This window comes from Tyto alba, unplaced genomic scaffold (genome assembly GCF_018691265.1).
Source record: "Tyto alba isolate M040663 unplaced genomic scaffold, T.alba_DEE_v4.0 Super-Scaffold_33, whole genome shotgun sequence".
Classification (NCBI taxonomy): Eukaryota; Metazoa; Chordata; class Aves; order Strigiformes; family Tytonidae; genus Tyto; species Tyto alba.
The window spans coordinates 14,126,640-14,144,869 of NW_024881308.1; the positions used below are offsets into that span (position 1 = coordinate 14,126,640).

At 54.8% G+C, this 18,230-nt stretch overlaps 2 protein-coding genes across 4 annotated transcripts in view; one reads left to right on the forward strand and one right to left on the reverse strand.

Annotated features, from left to right (window-relative positions):
* The first annotated feature begins 479 nt into the window (after positions 1-479).
* Positions 480-7,768, forward strand: ADRM1 (ADRM1 26S proteasome ubiquitin receptor). Of its 2 annotated transcripts, none has more exons than XM_042801113.1 (10): positions 480-540; positions 1,289-1,499; positions 1,765-1,881; positions 1,961-2,084; positions 2,532-2,618; positions 4,861-4,942; positions 5,179-5,405; positions 5,708-5,865; positions 6,785-6,887; positions 7,543-7,768. In XM_042801113.1, exons 2-10 carry the CDS (start codon positions 1,290-1,292, stop codon positions 7,647-7,649), a joined length of 1,215 nt encoding a protein of 404 aa, XP_042657047.1. In that variant the 5' UTR covers positions 480-540; position 1,289; the 3' UTR covers positions 7,650-7,768. The 2 variants fall into 2 exon arrangements, with proteins under 2 accessions (XP_042657047.1, XP_032866286.1); XM_033010395.2 differs by lacking the exon at positions 480-540 and adding an exon at positions 905-1,033.
* A 337-nt stretch (positions 7,769-8,105) lies between these two features.
* LAMA5 (laminin subunit alpha 5) overlaps positions 8,106-18,230 on the reverse strand; it is a 104,031-nt gene continuing 93,906 nt past the window's right edge. For both annotated transcript variants that reach the window (XM_042801065.1, XM_042801064.1), the window contains exons 57-80: positions 18,086-18,188; positions 17,888-18,001; positions 17,589-17,768; positions 17,045-17,187; positions 16,636-16,821; positions 16,238-16,374; positions 15,640-15,793; positions 15,365-15,498; positions 15,086-15,248; positions 14,453-14,584; positions 14,099-14,250; positions 13,589-13,721; positions 13,155-13,295; positions 12,790-12,920; positions 12,547-12,705; positions 12,325-12,457; positions 12,050-12,207; positions 11,765-11,951; positions 11,361-11,513; positions 11,080-11,239; positions 10,842-10,972; positions 10,648-10,738; positions 9,681-9,800; positions 8,106-9,545 (exon numbers count right to left, since the gene is read on the reverse strand). In XM_042801065.1, coding sequence (XP_042656999.1) covers positions 9,391-9,545; positions 9,681-9,800; positions 10,648-10,738; positions 10,842-10,972; positions 11,080-11,239; positions 11,361-11,513; positions 11,765-11,951; positions 12,050-12,207; positions 12,325-12,457; positions 12,547-12,705; positions 12,790-12,920; positions 13,155-13,295; positions 13,589-13,721; positions 14,099-14,250; positions 14,453-14,584; positions 15,086-15,248; positions 15,365-15,498; positions 15,640-15,793; positions 16,238-16,374; positions 16,636-16,821; positions 17,045-17,187; positions 17,589-17,768; positions 17,888-18,001; positions 18,086-18,188 — 3,450 coding nt within the window. In that variant the 3' untranslated portion in view covers positions 8,106-9,390. The remainder of the gene's footprint in view (positions 9,546-9,680; positions 9,801-10,647; positions 10,739-10,841; positions 10,973-11,079; positions 11,240-11,360; positions 11,514-11,764; positions 11,952-12,049; positions 12,208-12,324; positions 12,458-12,546; positions 12,706-12,789; positions 12,921-13,154; positions 13,296-13,588; positions 13,722-14,098; positions 14,251-14,452; positions 14,585-15,085; positions 15,249-15,364; positions 15,499-15,639; positions 15,794-16,237; positions 16,375-16,635; positions 16,822-17,044; positions 17,188-17,588; positions 17,769-17,887; positions 18,002-18,085; positions 18,189-18,230) is intronic.

An 18,230-nucleotide genomic window follows, 5' to 3' on the forward strand; every position in this document is an offset into this window, starting at 1 on the left:
TCCTCCTGTGCTGCAGCTGGGGCTGGCTGGGAACACCTGAGGTTTGGGCCATAAAGCAATACTTAAATTCTGTAAAGGTAACACCTGCTCTGAGCCTGGGTCGGGTTTCAGCGGGTGCCTCCTCCATCCTGCCCGGCGAAGCCCCTTCGCTCTCCCTGCTGTGGGGGGAATGGAATTTATTTTTGTAATATTTAATAACTGCCACTCCCCCCCTTTTTCTGTTGACAACCCATGTCTGTACAGGTCTGCGGACGCAACTGTTACGCTGTAAAGCTGTAAATGGGAATAAAGGCGGTTTTTGGAGAAGAGCCGGGCTCCGGCCTCCGCTTGGCGGGCGGGGCGGGGCCGCCGCCATCTTCCGTTGCCGTGACACAGCAGGGCGCCGCGGGGGCCGCCGGCCCTGACTGACAGCCGCGCCGTCCAACCGCGGGGGGCCGCGGCGGCGCCGGTGCCGCCCCGCCGGCGGGAGGGGTTCCGGGGCCCGGGGGTGAGGGAGGGCAGGAAGAAGGGGAGCGGGGCCTGCGGCGGCGGCGGTGGCAGGTACCGGTACCGGCACCGGCGGGACGGGGCTGCTGCCCGGGGGTGGGCCGCGGTGGAGCGGGGACTCCCGCCTGGGGATGGCTGGCTAGAGGCGGGCGGCTCTGCGTGAGGCGCCGGCCTGGGTCCGACCCCCGCCCCGGCCCGGCCCGGTGAGGCCCTGAGGGGGCTGGTACCGGCCGTGCGCTCGGATCGGCCACCCCCGGCTGCGAGTGGGGTGTGGCGAGCTTAAAAACAACTGCAAAGTCACTCAGGCTCGAGCGCTCTCCCGGTGTTAACGCCCGGGCTTGCCAGGGTGGGGGCGGTTTTTCCTCGGGAGAGACGCGAAGCTGCCGCGGGTGAGGCCCGGGGCGGTGGGGGGGGGTGCGGTGCAGGATTGCAGCCCGCGGTTCGCTGCTGGGATGCTGAAGCTGGAGCCCGAAGCTGCGCGTTGTGTCAGGGCTGCTTGCGGTTCAGACGCCCCTGGTCCTGGGAACCGTGATACCAACCGAAAAAGGTAGAGTCAGGGGGCAGGCGCTTTCATTTTCAAGTACCTCAGCAGACAGGCTGCTCGTTATTAGCGAAGATCTGAGGAGTGTCCTGTCTTCATCCTGGGTTCCGCTTTAGCTCTTCTGGGTCGCCCTGAAATCCTGCAGGCAGTGAGACCTGAGGCCTTTTGTGGAGCTCACTTGATAAAAAATTGAAATTTGATATTGGGAGGAGAGGATACGGGAAGGTTTCTCATCACATCTGCTGCTCTCTCTCTTTCCAGGATGTCTTCAGGTGCGTTATTTCCAAGCCTGGTGCCAGGCTCCCGGGGCTCTTCGAGCAAATACCTGGTGGAATTTCGGGCAGGGAAGATGTCCCTGAAAGGCAGCACTGTAACCCCAGACAAGAGAAAAGGCCTTGTTTACATCCAGCAAACTGATGACTCCCTCATTCACTTCTGCTGGAAGGACAGAACTTCAGGCAACGTTGAGGATGTGAGTATGGTTTTGTGTTTTGGTGCTGAGGTGTTAAGTCATGGTTCTGTCTTGTTCTTGTTCTGCTGGCACTGCTGAAACATCTTCTCCAAGACAAATTAGGATGAAATGCCACTGTGGCCTGGCAGACCTGTGCGTCCTAATCCTTTCTGCTCCTCAGAGCAGATAGAAGGAGGTTTGGGGAGGAAGGCAGAGGTCTTTGGGAGGCTAAAAGGAATGTTCATGTATTTCATCAAACATTTGTTTCTACTGCCACATTTTCTAGGATTTGATTATTTTTCCTGATGACTGTGAATTCAAGAGGGTACTTCAGTGCACTACAGGCCGTGTGTATGTATTGAAGTTCAAGGCAGGATCAAAACGACTCTTCTTCTGGATGCAGGTTTGTGGGATGTCAGTAATAAAGGTCTTGGAACAAAATACTTCCAGTTTGACTCGTACCAAAAGCAACTTTCTTGCAGGAGCCGAAGACGGACAAGGATGAAGAACACTGCCGCAAAGTGAACGAGTATCTCAACAATCCACCAATGCCTGGTGCTTTGGGTGGAAATGCAAGCGGAGGCCACGAGCTCTCGGCATTAGGAGGTACAGTCCATTCTCTGCTCCTTCATGTGAGAGCCTTTTTTTTTTAAATTTAGTTTTAGAATGAGCACTTATAGTTCCTTAGGAAGAAAGCACTTATAGTTCCTTAGGAAGAAATTCCTGATGGCTATGGAGGGTGAGTTGGGGACAATGTTAATACTAGAAGTGTAAACGTGCTTTTAGCAAAATAAGCTGTGCTGTTTAATAGGTGCAGGCTGAAAGTTAAGACTGCCAGAAGAAATCTCTCTGTTTCCAGTAGATTCTCTGGAGTCTTACTTCTTTATGAAGCCAAGTTGCATTTATCTTTTATGAGCATCATGAATCAGTAAACACTTGAAACTGTTTTTTCCATACAGAATGTGATGCCAATTAATCTCCTGCTGTTTGAGCCGGAGTGCTGTGAAAAAAAAAATATGTGAATATGTTGTTTCAGAATGTTTTTGTTTTTAGGTGAGGGTGGCTTGCAAAGCCTTCTTGGAAACATGAGCCATAACCAGCTCATGCAGCTGATCGGACCAACGGGCTTAGGAGGACTTGGTAAAATGCTTTAATATCTTTATGCCAAAATGGTATTTTCTCCTGCCAGGTTAAATCTTACCTGACAATATTTTCAAGTAGTGCTGTTGATTTGAATAGCGCTGCTTTCACGTGAGAAAGCAGGGCCCTGCCTCAAAGGTGAGCTAAGGGGCAAAAAAAAGGATACAGGAATCAGAGGGTACCAGATTCTACACAGCACTCCTCTTAGGGCTTGATCTGCAAGCAATGTCGGTTCTACTCCTTGCTCTGCTGAATCTTCTGCCTTTTTTCCCCCTCCTTTTTTCCATCCCTCCTCTTCCTCCTAAATATTCATTGGAGCAGGGATTGAAAATGGGCGACTCATCCCTGGTGAATGTCCCGGTTACCAAGCTGTGGAGTTGCTCACGCTGTCTCTGATCCAGTGAATATTTGTGTGCAAAATAGAGTTCCAGAGGAAGGTTGGAGCATACCCATCCCACAGCACGCTCTAGTCAGAGGAGTAAGGCTCGGGTTAGGGCTTTCTCTCCTGGGAAGCAGTGGGGAGAGCTTAACTCACCGTGCTGTTTTTCTGGAGAGGAGGAGAGGTGTGTTGGAGTCTCAGCTGTGGTCTGTTTGTAATGCTATCCTTGCTCCAAGGCCAATAGAGCATTTTCTGAGAGGTCAGACCCGCGAGGGGAAGTAGGCAAAGGAATGCTGGGCAGGTAGCAGTGACTAAGGTTTTGTGCTTAAGCTCCAAAGTCCATTTTTGTGGACCTAGCTCATGTCTTTTTAGCTTCAGATGCAAATCTCATGTTGGTGGGATGTTCAGATGCAAATCTCATGTTAGTGTTGAAAAATTCTGGCTTTTTAGGATGTGTTTGGAAAAGATCTCCCTTCTTGAAGCTTCACATAACTCCTGAGACTGTCTTCCTCTTCTTCTCAACACTTTTCTCAGCAGCTCTTCTTTCTTTGCTTTTACATCTAGCTGTAAGACAGCTTGATGTGAAGCTTACTACTGTAATGCAAAGAAAACCATCTGCTTTCCTCTGCAGAGGGTGATTGTGGTCAATCTGTGTGCATCTCTTGTCCCAGTAGCATCTTGTTCTTTTGCATCTGGTTCGCATCTCTCTCAGGACTCTGCCTTTACTGCAGAGCTCCTGCAGCAGAGCAGCTTTCTTACTCCTGGGTAAACTTTCCTAGCAAGGACCAGCTGCGTAGAGTAGCGTGTGGTACAGCCTGGTTAGCTTCACCCTGCTGCCGTGGAAGCTCTGTCCCTAGTGAACAGCGGTGTTACAGGCACGGTTCCATAGGAGTGGGTCCTGTACAGAGGGAGGAGCTGGTGGCTGGTGCTTGCTCTGATCCCCAGTGGTTCAATTAATCCCTTGTTTGCTAATGGAGCGCTGCAGTTCAGCCTTCTGCTTGCAGATTGCTCCCAAAAGGTGGGTGATGGATGCGGGTGCTTGTGTAGGGGCGTCAGACAGGGCACAAGAAACCCCCTGGGTGGGAGGCCTGTGGTAAATGGATGATGGGGCTCAGAGGAATCGTAGGGGGACGATTGGTCACTGGTGGCTCCAGTGGACCTAGAAGCCTTTCCCCAGCTCCTTTCAGCTGATGTTCTCAATGCTGGGGTGTGTGAATGGAGGAGGCTGATTCTGGTTTCTTTTGCACATGGCAAAGGCTCAAAGGCCAAGTGTTGGTTTCCTGCTGCGTTTCCTGATCATGGCTCTACTGGGAGCACTTTGCTCCTGCGTGGGGTTGTCCTTCCTTTGCTCTGCCTGTGAAGGGTTTAAGGACTTGGCTGATTCTGCTGCCACGTCTCTGTGTTAGGTTTGAAGCTGCAAAACTCAGGTGTGTGGGGAGACAGTGGTGGTGGTGACTCAAAAGCTGCCTCTCTAATCTTCGGCGGAGGGCCTTGGCTTTCAAATTCAGAAAAGTGTTACGTTTTTGAAAACCAGTAAATAAGAGGAGAGGGCTGTGTTACAGTGATGGTGTATGTATGATGTAAACCAAAGTAATTTTATCCTTGTGTACATCTCGAAATTGAGTCCTTTCTAAAACATGCAACTCTGAGACAGTTTTCTAATAGGGATGCAAGATCAGAAAACAAGAGCTGTTAATTTACAGAAAGGGGTGGGGGGGTTGGTCTGGGCTCTTTCACCCCCTCCTCCTTTATTTTAGCAAATAAAACGTTTCAGGTACAAGATCGACCTCTCTAGAGCAGAGAGGTGCAAAAAACCTGAAGAAATGAATTTCTAAACCTGTTCTTCTTTTATGTTTACGGAAGGTGGGCTGGGTGCACTGACGGGGCCTGGGCTGGCCAGTCTGCTTGGAAGTGGGGGACCCCCGACCAGCAGTTCATCGTCAAGGTAGGATGCCTGTCTGCCTGGGGTTTGTGGTAGTTTCGTACCGTAAAGTTGCCACTTGTGTGGGAGGAATCGTGGCCTACTGAATAGGAAATATGATGGGAATTAGGACTGCTTATGACCTCTCTAAAATGAGGTGGGAGATCTTCATAATGTAAGGGCTTGGAAAGAAGCTTTTCAAAATAGAAGACGCAAAGCTGTTTTCTGCAGGGAATTGTTGTAATAATTACCTTCTCCAGCTCTCGCAGCCAGTCAGCTGCTGTGACACCACCTTCCACTTCTTCTACCCGTGTAACGCCTGCCCCGTCCGTTCCTGCGGCTGCGTCGGTCACCAGCCCAAGCCCCGTACCAAGTTCGGGTAACGGAACCAGCTCAGCCACAAGCCCAACCCAGCCCATTCAGTTGAGTGACCTTCAGAACATTTTAGCTACTATGAATGTGCCATCTGGAGCAGGAGGACAGCAAGGTAACAGTGTTCTGAGCAGACAGCTATTGGGTCCAGGAGTCCTTTGGGGCTCTTTCACTGCCCTATCCTCTTTCAAATTGATTTCAAAGGTCTCTGGGAATTTTTTTTGGTTCTTTTTTGCATTTGAGTGCTGTTCTTGGCTGCTTCAAGAGGCTTATTCTCACTCCAAAACTGAGAGAGGGAGGAAGGATGCTAGCAGTGCGCTGTGTTCCAGTACTCCTCTGACTAGATCATTTGTTTTACGTGGCAAAACGTGGGGTTCTGTCCACACTCCAGCAGCCAACCCTTTATTTTCTTCCTAGTTGACCTGGCAACTGTTCTGACTCCCGAGATAATGGCTCCCATCCTGGCCAACGCTGAAGTGCAAGAACGGTTGATGCCTTACCTTCCCTCAGGGGAATCTCTGCCGCAGACTGCAGAAGAGATTCAGAATACCCTGACGTCTCCTCAGTTTCAGCAGGTAGATGCCTAGCTGTCACGGGAAGCGCAGCTCTCCTTCCCTCCTCCCCACGCAGCATGACTTGCCTTGCCCTGATTTTTCAGGTTCCTGACACTCTTCCAAGTAGGAAGTTGCTCAGTAGAAGTGGAAAGGAGGAGGGACGTGGTTTAATGGATCACTAGTTCTTCCTTCCTGCCGTCACCCAAGGGCAAATCAGAATGTTTTTCAGTTTTTCGTTTAGAACTGGGCTTTACCTTTCTCATTCTTCTAAATGCTCTCTGGCAAATGACAGGAATTATAGCAAATTCATTATTCCCTGTCAGAGTGGTGTGTCAGCAGTCTCCTTAAAGGTCACTTGAAGTGACATGGAAGATAAGAGACGCTCATCTATACACCAGTACACCCCTTCTTTCTCTTGAGATGGTGGTACTTCAGGACTGTCTGTGCATGACTAAAGCTGGTGTGTTACAGGCCCATTTGAACTAGTAACATTGATTGAAATTTGTCAATTTGCAAAATTTCAGTGGCTGAGACTGATTTTAGTTTAAACTATGGCAACACTTTCATGCAGACAAGACTTGGAAATGAGGAGTGTTTTTAATTGGGGATTTGATAGTATCTGCATCTAGATTGGAAGCCGTCCACGCACTAAACCAGCCAGAGGCTGCGTCGCTGGGGTTTGGTGTGTGCTCAGGCCAGAGGGGCTCATCATCAGTTTGCACTTACGGGCATCTGCCTGGCTGAGAGCAGGACGTGCTCCTGCCCCATGTATCCCCCCCACAGCCTCCCCCCGGCCCTTGGGGGCAGTGGTGGGAACAGGGACCCCCAGCAGCACCGCGCTCCTCACGCAGTTACCGCACAGGAGCCACCAGCTGCGGGAGAAGCGTGATGCAAACTGTTTTGTTTTTTCATTTTTGACGCTGTTGACTCCGATTCACAGGCATTGAGCATGTTCAGTGCTGCCTTAGCTTCAGGACAGCTTGGCCCACTCATGAGTCAGTTTGGCTTACCCGCAGAGGCGGTAGATGCAGCAAATAAAGGAGGTAAGTGTTGGTGCTGTTGGGAACGTGACGGAGTGGTTTGTTGGGGTGGTTTTCTTGCAGTGTGCACAGCCATGGAATGTGCTGAGTGACTGTCAGGAGCTGACTCTCGCACTGTTCTTTCTGCCAATGAACAGGCGAGTGGCTCGGGCGTTCCCCAGCAGACACGCTGCCGTGTCACACAGGCATTTACCAAAGTCAGGGCTCTGCGAGATGTGCTGAGCAGCCTTGGCCTTGTTGTCTTGATAGAGACGCACAAGGCTCTGGAGCTGTCACAGTCACCTTGTTCAGGAATGCCTGTGTTTGTGGAGTCGCTCATGAGTCATCTGCAGTAAGTGCACAGCTGTGGCCTGCAGCACCAGAGGAAAGGGGGTTACTGCTTTTCCCTAACGAGCTTTTAGCATCCATTCCATGACTGAAGTAATTCTGGTCTGAGGCTGCCTGTGCACAGAGTTAAAGTGCAGGAAATGCTGGCTATGTCAGGGAGATCCAAATGTGTCTGATACATTAAAGGAGTGCTTAAAATTTTCTTCCCTGCTAATAGATTCTTACTAAAGCAACCGTTTTATTTTCCAAGTAATGAAGCTTAACTTCATGTGGACAATGAACTCCTTCCCAGAAAGCTCAAAGTTAAATAACGAATGTGTTTAACTTCTAGATGTAGAAGCATTTGCCAAAGCGATGCAGAACAGTGTCAAGTCAGACCAGAAGGAAGGAGACTCTAAGGACAAGAAAGATGAAGAGGAAGATATGAGTTTAGATTAAGTTATTTGCTCTTCCTTACAGATATTCCTAGATACTAACTTAAGCAACCGCAGTAGGATTGCTAACTTCATATTATGCTTACATAAATCTACAAATAAAGGAATTTTCTTTATCTGCCATATTGCTCTTTCTCAGTCAATGTAATGTGCACTTACACAGTACTTGCTCTGGTTTCTGTGGAGTTGCTTACCGTTACATTTTGATGATTCTGACACCAGGCTGGGCTAAATTCTTCCTTGTGAGACGAGGCTGAGCCCTGTGCTGAGTATTGAGCATCTCCCTGCCATCCGCTTTGGACCCACCAGGTTCTGACCTGCAGGGCTCACCCCCTGGTCCCCCATGTACTGGGGCAAACACGCACACCTGTAACATCCCTATTGCGCCACGTCCCCAGGCGGGGCTTGTTCCTCATGCAGGTCTACATCAGCCTCGGATACTTGCTCTTCACGAGGAAAGTGAAAGAGAGTAACAAAACTTTATTCGACTCCAAAGTATGTACCAGTGATTTACAAAGACCATCTTTAATACTACAACTTAAAAACAGGTCATAATTACATTTGTTTAAGATAGGGACATGTTAAAAACCCATTTTACAATATTTACCCCTCATAAAAAAAAAACCCACAATATAATGATATAAGTTATAAGTCCATTTCAGAAGCAAGATTTTGTCCCCAAGTGGCTAGATATATATACACACACACAAATATAGATATGACGTGTAAGTGCACAAGTGAACCAGGTGTGTCTTGGGAGAAAAAAGGTTTTTTTCAAGTGAAGACTGCACTGCAGCAGGCAGGCGTGAGGCTGAGCAGGAGAGGGCCACGGCTGGGGGGGTGAGGGCCCGGGGCCGCCTCTGCCCCCAGCCAGGCCCCAGGTCACCTTCCTTTATCACTCCCCTTTCAAGCAAGTTTCGTTCTTGATGCAACAGGATTTTTGTCAGTGTGTCTAATGCAGCCGCAGAGAGTCAGACTGGTAGTTGTGGCTTCTGCTTTCCCTCAGCAGTTCTTCCAGCCTATTTTGTTCTTTTTTTTTTTTTATAAATTAATCTGATCAGAAGATGCTAATTCTGTGAACAGAATTTTGTCCAAGTTCCCCCTTGCAGAGCTTTTTGCGTAGCGGTGGCAGGTGAACTGAGACTGCCCCTGGGGGGGAGGTTAAATGCGTCCTTGCTTAGAAAAACACAAAGTGACAGAATTAATCCAGTTTGTCCTAATTGCATTTATTCCAAACCAGAAACTGCCTCCAGCCTTTAGCAGAAGACAGTCTGTGACTTATTAATAGCCTCGAGTGTTCCGTGAACTAAATCTATCCGTGCGTTGCAAGCGTGGGGTAAAGGGAACAGGATTTAGGACAAGATGCACGGCTGCTGTGTGCTTCAGCCCACGCTCTGCCGAGGACAATCGCTCTTCCCGCGAGCCCTGGGGCAGCACGAGCCCTGGGGCAGATCGCTTTTTTGTCGGGGAAGGACTCGGACCCGTCTCCACACCCTGCTCCAACGTTTCGGTTGCATTTGTGAAAGATGTCCCCGAAGTGGCCCCCCCTTCTCCCCACCTTCCTCCCCCTTCGGATTCGTGGCCCCCCCCCCCCCCCTCTGGTTTTGGCCCCAGACTTTGCGCCTGCAGTCGCTTGGAGATCACGTACGTTTGACCACGGTTAATGCTATGGAGTAGGCGATGTCTGGGGCCAGGGGAGCAGTGCAGCTTGCTGTCGGTCAGGCTGTACAGGGAGGTGCACTTACTTACAGCACGGGGCAACCCTTGAGGCCAACAGAGCCCCTGACAGTCCCGGCTCGGGGCAGGTCCACGCGGCTCCGGTTAATCACCAGGTTCCTTATACAGCCCACATAATGAGGGAGGGGAGGTAATGGTGACACTGTGCCGGCCTTGTCTGTCTCTGCAGAAGGAACAAGGAAAAAAATAGCATTAATCTGGCTAGTAACAGGGATTAAGTACCTCGTACTTGCACCAGGAGTTGTGTCTCTCTTGGCTCTGGGGTTTTTCGTTCTGGAGCGCGTCTTTCCCAGCTCACCTGGCAGCCCCCCCACGTAGACGGTCGCTTTTGTGCTGGGGGCAGGAGGCTGGCTGGGTCCCGCTGTGGAGTTGCCTTCTGTGTCCACATCCACCTGGATTATGTTTTTCCACTTGGTAACTTCAAAAGAAAACAACAGTCAATGCTGCTTCCTTACCCAGAAAGCACGTCCAGCCCTTGCCCCCCAGTCCAGCCCAGCCCAGCCAAACTATGGGAGGGTCAGTGGACCTGGCCTGGCTCTTGGGAAATGCCCAGAATCTGGACAGCCTCCCCAAAATCTGTCCTTTGGCCACAGCAGTCGCCCGTGAAGCGCCGTGTCTTGCTCTAGGGAAGAGGGCTGCCCTCTCCCATCAGGGTAGGACAGCACACGTCAGGGGATCGGCTCAGACCGGCTCCGGCCACAGCTGGGGAGAGGTCCTGGAGCTGAAAATGGGTCTCACCCTGTGCTGTGTCAAGCAAGATGAGGGCGCAAAATAGAGGTGCCCTGACATGGGGGGCTGTAGCTGTGACCCCCATCCCCGGAAAGGGCTTGGTGCAAAACCTTGGCACTCATTCAATGGCAACGACATTTAAGGCTGAGGTTTGCCTGTGCAGGTGTGAATCCTGCAAATCCCCAGTCCCAGGTGTGGGCTTCGAGCCTTTTGCGCACCCACTCCGCACCAGAGCAAGTTGGGCTTTTGCTTTTAGCAGGGCATGACTGGCACCCTGGGACATCCCTGGCCTTGCCAGCTGCTCCGTGACCTGGGGAAACACCCTGCCCACCACACCTGACAGCACTAACAAGATCAGGCAAAGACTAATTAGGAAACGACTTAATGGCAGTTACAATCTCCCAAATTAAGTGCATACAGGTGGGACACGGGGGTTTAAATACTCAAGGAAGGGCTCTGGGCTCCCCCCAGGAGATGTGGGCTGAGCAGCGGGAGTGGAGCAGCACCCCAGAACCAAGTGCTGGCTGTCACCTCACCCGTGATGGTGTGCCACCGCCCGTCACAGAGGGATGGGTATGGCACCGATGCGGAGAACTCCTCAGCCCCAGCGTTTGCTCTCGCAGTGACCTGTTGGGTGAGACAAACCCCTCAGAGCCCCGTGAGCTGAGCGGGGTGGGCAGGAGATGGCCGCTGCATCTGAAAACCTGAAGGGAAGCCACCCTCCCACTACCTTTGTCTCTTCCATGTACAGCAGGAGATGGTGGCTTCTCCTCGTGCCAATGTGGAAGATGAGGCCGGAGGCGCTGCGGGGACGGACCTCCAGTGTCACCTCCAGGTCCTGCTTGGTCACCACCGCGTCGGCTGGAAGAGAAATGCCATGGGCGAGGAGAGGGACGAGGGACCTCCCATGAGATCTGTCCCTCCCAGTCCCAGGGCTACGGGAGCCAGCCCAGGCTGGTGTAGGGTACCTAGGGCAATGGACCCGCCCTCCGCGGCGAAGAAGACCCCGCTCTCCAGTGTGCCCTCGTAGCACGGCGTCACCCCAAAGGTGCGTGAGGGGGGACCCAGGGGCCTCCCGTCCAGCTGTGGGTTCCTCAGGCAGCCCTCGAAGCTGGAGGCTGATGCAACCTGCAGAGAGAGGCCCCAGGAGTGAGCGCAGCGGGACCACAAACTGGCAGGCACGGGGTGACGTCCCAGGACTGGGAACGGGCAGAGGTAGGACAGTGCCATGGGACCGCCAAGCCCTTACCGGTATGTGAGCCTTGGGTTTTCCAGCCGGCACCCCCCCTACATACAAGGGGGTCTGGGCTACAAAGAGCCCTGTGGTGGCCACTGCAGCATCCTGGGCTCGCAGCCCGTCGATGACCAGCTGGGCTCGGCCCCGGTCTCTGCTGAAGAAGACCTGCAAGGACCAAAGGTCAGTGGGTTGGGAGGAGCCCCAGGGAGGGGAAACCTCAGCTCGGAGGTTCCGTCAGCCCTGGCCGTGGTTTTGCCGTCCCCTTCCCTTCCGTGGCACCGCGGGTGCCCCGTGTGCAATTAGGAAGCAATGCCCGCAGCAGGGCTGCACCGAGCTAACCCCTGCGGGGGCACCGGGCCTAAGGGGGGAGCGATGTGGCTCGGGGGGGTCCCGCCGAGCCCCGACTCTCTGCTCACCGTGTGCCACTGCCGGTCGCGGTACTTGTCTCTGCTGCGGATGCGCAGCCGGCGCCCGCCGACGTCCGCCAGGAAAACGAAGCGCCCGTTGGAGACAAAGAGAGCCATGAAGGCGCCCCGCTCGCCTCCCACGTAGAAGAGCAGCCCGCTGGAGGAGTTCAGCTTCACCTCCAGGGAGAAATGGGACCTGCAGGGATGAGGAGGGGGTGAGGGGAGCACCCTGCTCTCCCCAGCGCTGGTCCCCGGGGCTGAGCTTGGGTGGGGTGGGCACGGGGCGAGCCTCACCCCTGCCCGAAGGAGGCCGGGATCTCCTCGAACTCCCAGCGACTGCTCGGGGAGCCACCGAAGCGGAAGGTGCCCCCGGCTGCGCGGGGCTGCGGGTGCAGCCGGCAGAGCCCGTCCTGATCGTGGCGGCGGTCCTTCGAGGCGGGCCTGCCCGGCGCCTACACAAGGTGCACCAAGGAAATGAGTGAGGGGAGCGTCCCCGTGGGTGTCACGGGGCAGAGGAGGAGGAGGAGGAGGGGGAGGAGGGTGCGGGGAGATCCAGCAGCAGCTAGCACCTTGGGTTTCCGCCTGTCCTTCTTCAGAGTGACTCGGAGCTGCTGCAGCGGCTCACCCCAGGGGCAGCTCATGGTGACGTTGACGCTCTCCACGTTCTGCTGCAGGTCCACCACCATCTGTGGCTCTGACACCCTACATGCAAGGAGGAGAGGGTCCCCGTCACCGGGGCAGCTGGCAAGGGGCTGAGCCCCGCTCTCTGGAAGTGGCACGGAGCCGCTCACCGCTTGACAAAGACGTTCCCGATGCAGCCGGTGAGGTTGCCGAGGGCACCTGGCTCCGGCGAACCCCCAAGGTGGAAGAGCGGCCGCCCGTCCTGGCGCCGGCCGGGCCCAGCCCCTGCCACGCTGTCCTGCAGCTCGTCGTCCACGTACAGCCGGACCCTGGGGGGGGGGGGGGGGATGAGCAGCACGGGCTGAGCGTGGCCCCCTGGCACCCCGTCCCCCACGCGCCGCCAGGACACGTACCCACGGGTATCGCTGTAGAAGGCCACGTAGTGGGTCCTGCCATCCGCATAGACGTTTTCAGTGGTGACTTTGGTTTCCAGCAGGCTCAAGGCCAGCTGGCCCCTCTGAAGGGACACCCGGCACGTCCCCTCCTGCAGAAAGCATCACCCCTTTACGGCTCAGCAGCTGAATCCCAAGAAAAGGCCCATTTCCCCACCACCCTCCAGGAGCTCAGGGTGCAGATCTCACTGTGGATTTGCTCTCTGGTCCCACCAAAATCCTCCCTCCCCCCGCTTTCTCCACGGGGAGCAGCACCATCCCCAGAGCAGGAGAAGACGTTTCTGCCCTGCTGCTGGGGTGCCCGGGGGGGAACTGCAGGCGCCCACCTGGGTGGCGTGGTGGTACAGCAGCCCCTCGCGCTGGCTCGTTCGGAAGCTGAAGCCGCTGTAGAAGTCCCGCAGCCCTGGCACGTCCTTCAGGGCCAGGGTCAGGTAGCCGTGGCCGTGGATGCTGACTGAGCGAGCCACCTGCGAGAGGGACACCATGGAGGCGAGGTGAGAGCCCAGTTCTGGCGTTGCAGGGGGGCTGGGAGGCTGCCTGAGGCGCTCGGGTCCTCCCTGGGTCTGGCTAGTGCTATAACCAGCCATGTGGAGCACATTGCTACAACCCCCCTGCACTGAGGACCTGGGTTTTTTGCCTTTTTTTTTTTTTTGCTTGTTTCTGTGTGAATGAGGGGACATCAGGCCTGTTCTGGGGGTGGGTCCTGTGCTTCCCCCCTTTCCCTAGCATGCTGGCCAGGCTCCCAGGGCTTTCTGCTTACCAGGAGGTCTGAGGTGCACCCATAGCTCACACCGACGGTGCTCATGCGCTTCAGGTCGACGTATTTGCCCAGAGCCTTCAAGCCCTTCATGCAGCCCCGGATGGGCCCACCCGTGGGGAAGAGAGCTTTCAAGCTGCAGGATAAACAAGCAGTGTTACAAGAACAGCCCCAGGCAGGATCTGGTCCTGCAGCCCTCCAAACAGAGTGCCTGGGAAGGACCCAGGAAAGGTACAGGTATCTCCAGGTGCCTCAGGCACAAGGCTGCTCTGAAGCACCCAGCACAGCAAAGGAGGTACTCGGTGACATCCACCAGCACCTCATCCCTTACCAGAGGTGGAGATGCCCCATCCTCCAAAGCTCACACTGATGGACAGGAAGAGGAAATCTTCCCCCAGAGCTTCACCAGGGCCCCGACAGCCCTGGATGTGGCTGACAAAGGACCTGGGCCACCACCAGGGACACTGGAGGGGAAGATGTGACCTGTCCCACCTCACCGCAGGCTGGACCCACCTGGGGGGAAGCACAGCTGGGGGCACACCACCCAGGTAGTAGGAGACCGCATTCTCCAGGGAGTTCTCCTGCTCCACCATGAAGATGGTGAGGCGCTCCAGCCGCACCAGGATGCGCTTCTTGTTATTCATTTTGAGGAGGAAAATCTGGATCTGGAGACGGAGGAGAAAAATGATCCACCAGCCTGGGGCAGTTAGCTCCATTACAGAGGGCAGCACGAGGTATCTGGTTCATGGCTCTAGTCAAAGAACTTCTTGCAACTCTCCCCCCGCAAAAACAAGGGTCCGGGTGCCCCCCTGCCTTCTGGATGAGGAGCCCCCCAAGCGAGCTGGGCAGGCAGCTGTCCCCCCTTACCGCTTTGTTTGTGGTGCTGCTGATGGTGAGGGAGGAGGAGTTGCTGCTGGGTTTCGCCATCTCCAGGCCGGTGCTGAAGTCATAGTAAAGCACCAGCTTCCCATCCCGGATGGCCAGACACAGGAACTGACCCTGGGGGAGGGAGGGAGGACAGACGGACACTCAGCCCCACGTCCTGGTGTCCAGCTTGCAGTCGCGGCACTGTGCCCAACCTGCCTGTCGGCACTGGTGGGAGCAGGCCCCACTGCCAGTGCCCCAAAGTGTTGCTGTCACAATTATTGGGGATTTATCTGTAAACGGCAGCCGTGGGCTGGGGCACAGGGATAGCACTGCAAGCTGGAAATGCTCCTTGCAGCGCTGCTTGCCCCAGCTCACAGGGTCTGTACATGGATGTTCTCCAAGCTCAGGGGAGTCCCTCCAGCACCAGACAAGGGATTGCTTCGAGGTCTGGGTCCACCCCTCCTGTGGCTTTTAATAATAACAACGCAGAAATACTGCTCAAAGCAGCCCTGCCATCTCTGAAGCCCTCTTCTCTCTGGTGTCTTGACCTGGGAATGCCTGCAAGTGGGGCTGGGATTGTCCCAGCCCACCAGCTGTGAGGGGGAAAGGCTCCCCAGAGGAGCAAGCACCTGCCTGGTTCTCCAGGAAGAAGAGGATGCCGTTGTAGGAGACCACCCGGATCTCCTGTTCGAAGCGTTTGGTCGTGCCAAACTGGCTCTCAAACTTGATCTCCGCGTAACCGGTGCCATCAAAGTAGGAGCCATCAGTCAACCAGGGATCCCCGGTGGACTTGGACCTGAGCCACACGAGAAGAGGCAGAAGGCATCACTCCAAAGCCAGTTGCTGTGCTCTGGAGCAGCCGAGGGCCAGGGTAAGTGCCGTGGACCAGAGCTGGCCGGGCGCAGTCCTTACCTTGCACAGGGCTTCTCGGCGGTGGTATCCAGCTGGAAAGTGTGCTGGAAGTTGTACAGGCTCACCACCTCCTCGTTCAGCGTGTCCAGCTCCAGGCACCCGCGGTAGTTGGGATAGCGCAAAGTGGGAGGAGGCTGGGAATGAAACCGGACAGTTAGAAGGCAAGTTTGATCCTGGTTTCCCCACGAAAGCAAGGGCTTTCCCCCCCAAGAATCTCCAAAGGTATTGCTAACACCTCCTAAAAACCAAGCCTCCCTCCCTGCTGCCTGTCTCACCATGAAGCTGGAGGGATAGCCACCCACGTAGAAGACGACATTGCGCGGGTCGAGGTTGAGCAGCCCCTGCTCCCCCTTGGCCACGCTGTCCCCCTTGGTCTCGTGCACCGTCTGCCTCTCCACGATCACTGACATGTGCCCATACTGCAGGATCCTGAAGCAGGGGAGGGATGGATGGCTGGTCAAGACAAGGGGAGACCCCCAAAGAGGAGCAAACCCTGCTCTCCCTCAGCAAAGAGCCTCCCCACACAGCTCTACCAAAAAGGGGTGCATCTCCCCCTGGGGAGCCCCACAGCAGCAGTGCATTGAAAGGAGTCAGCTCTCGTGTTATCAGCACTGCTGAATGGACTCTCCATGATGAGCTTTGTCTTTCTTTTCTTGCAGACACCCCCAGACCCTCCATGACCTGGTAAGGCACCATCTCCCTGCTAGCTTTTCTGAGGTATCTCAGCGTCGATCATTTAGGGCTGACTGGATGCTGGAGTCCACACCTCTGCAAGCTCAGGGCCTGTCCAGGCTTGGGCACAGCACTACCTGCATCCGCTGCAGGGAGAGTCTCCCACTGAACTTCCCTGGGATGCATCCCATCATCACGTACCTGTTGATGCTGATGGTGGCAAACTGCTCTCCAATATCCTCGTCCACGGTTATGGAGGCTGGCTCCTCATCACCTAGTTTGTAGACCCACTGCACTTTGCGGTCCTTGAGCACGATGCCCAGGTAGTCTCCAGCAGCCTGAATGCAGAGAGAGAGACAGGGTGGCACGCTGGCATTCGGGACAAGCGATGCTCTCCTTGATGCTCCCAGGGCTGCACTGCTCTCCCCGTCCACCTCCAGCCAGGCCGACGACTGCGCCCAGGGCCCGTTTGTGATCCCCACAAAGACACTCAGGGAGCAGGCGAAGGGAGAGGGCCGGCGTCCAGGCGTGATTCCCCGTTGATGCTACCACCACAGGCTCCTGCTGCCCTCCCTCCTGCCCGCACAGCCCCGTCTCACCTCCCGGCTGCCCAGGTACAGCACGAACCGCCCCTCCTCTGCCCCGTCCTGCCGTCGCTGCCGGCTCCTGGGCTCAGGGTTTTGGATGTAGAATTTGAGGGATGTATAGGCTGCCAAATCCTGAAGGTTGCTGGGCATCCGGACCTGCACACCTGAGCTGCCGTTGAATTTCATGGGGACTTTCACCTGGAGGGAGAGAAACCCAAACCCACGGCACTGAAACCACTGCTGCTGTCTCTCACCTCATTGCCAAGTCAAAAGCATTTTCTGGAATCTTCCCATGAGAAAGGGACGCTGCCTGGCGGTCCCAGAGCTCTTCTAGATACCCTTTCCATTTGCATGCTGCCCTCAGGTCAGCCCTCATTCACCCCAAGCCCCGAGCACAGTCCTCACCCTGCCATGAGCCCACCTTGCTGGCGGCGTTCCTCGCCTGCGTGATGAGCTGCCGGATCCGCACAATGTTCTCCGACACGGTGGCGTTCTTGTTCCTCCTGTTCTCCAGGTTGCTCAGCTTCCCCAGCAGCAGTGGGATGGTGCTTTCCAGGCTGGACACTGGGGTTGGAGAGGAGCCAGGGGTTTTGAAGGTTAGTGAGGAAGGGAGATGTGAAGCTCAGGCAGTTTTGAGACATGCAAGTGAAAGCAGCGGCAGCTGGGAGCAGAGTCACAGAATGATCCCCTAAATCCAGCAGCCTTGATGGGGGGTTGTGAAAATGCTCTAGTGCATGCAATCTCCTGCAGTAAAGGTATAGGTGATATAGACACTGCAGGGAGAGAAAAAAAAAAAATAAAGGGACAGGACTTAAAACACCCAGTATCGGCCGCTACCTCCCTCTACTCTTGACCTGGAGCTGCAAAGCACAGCTTCCAAAAGCACAGAGCTCTCTGGGGACATCTGTCCATGCACTGGCTCATGCCAGACTCAGCCCTGGCAGCCCAGCAGGCTCTGTGCTCACCAGACTTCCTGGCATCCTGGACTGCCTGGTTCAGGTCTTCATTTCGAAGGCCTCCATACTCGTCTTTCCACTCATCCAGCTGTTTCTTCATAGTGCTCAGAGTATCTTCCACTCTTGCAGCTGTTTCATTGGCCTCAGCAGCTGCTGCTTTGGCATTCTGGATCATCTCTTTTGTGTCCTCTGGAAAGAGAGGAGAAAAATCTCTGGGATGGGCAAGAGCAGGGAGAAAACATCCTTGGGTCACAGCCTAGGTGTGAAAAGGGAGGAGACAGATCCAGTCTAGTTACCCCAGGACAAACCTTGGTCTCTGCCCAGCATGTCCTGCACAGACTGGAGCTGGCTCAGGAGCTGATCCTTCTTCACACGGAGGTCAGCCAGCTTGTCCTTTGCTGCCAGCAGAGTGCCTTTAATAGCTGCGATTAAAGAAATGCATACGTTGTGTGTTGGATCTCAGTCCAGCCCGAAGGACATCATACCCTGCAAGGAGCCTCTCTCACCCCCGTTGAGTTTCCTCTGCTCTCTCCTCACAGCCTCCTCCAGGTTGCTGCTGTTCCTCTTCAGCTCTTTAGAGATAGCCCCGAGATTTTCTGATATGACATTCTGCAAAACAAGCACACACTACCTGGGAGTCTGAAGAGGAAT

Coding starts and splice junctions, on each gene's coding strand:
- ADRM1 (XM_033010395.2), top strand. CDS start 939: ATGCTGAAGCTGGAGCCCGAAGCTGCGCGTTGTGTCAGGGCTGCTTGC. Junction 5,866..6,784: donor CGTCTCCTCAGTTTCAGCAG/GTAGATGCCTAG, acceptor TCCGATTCACAG/GCATTGAGCATGTTCAGTGC. Junction 6,888..7,542: donor AGATGCAGCAAATAAAGGAG/GTAAGTGTTGGT, acceptor TTTAACTTCTAG/ATGTAGAAGCATTTGCCAAA.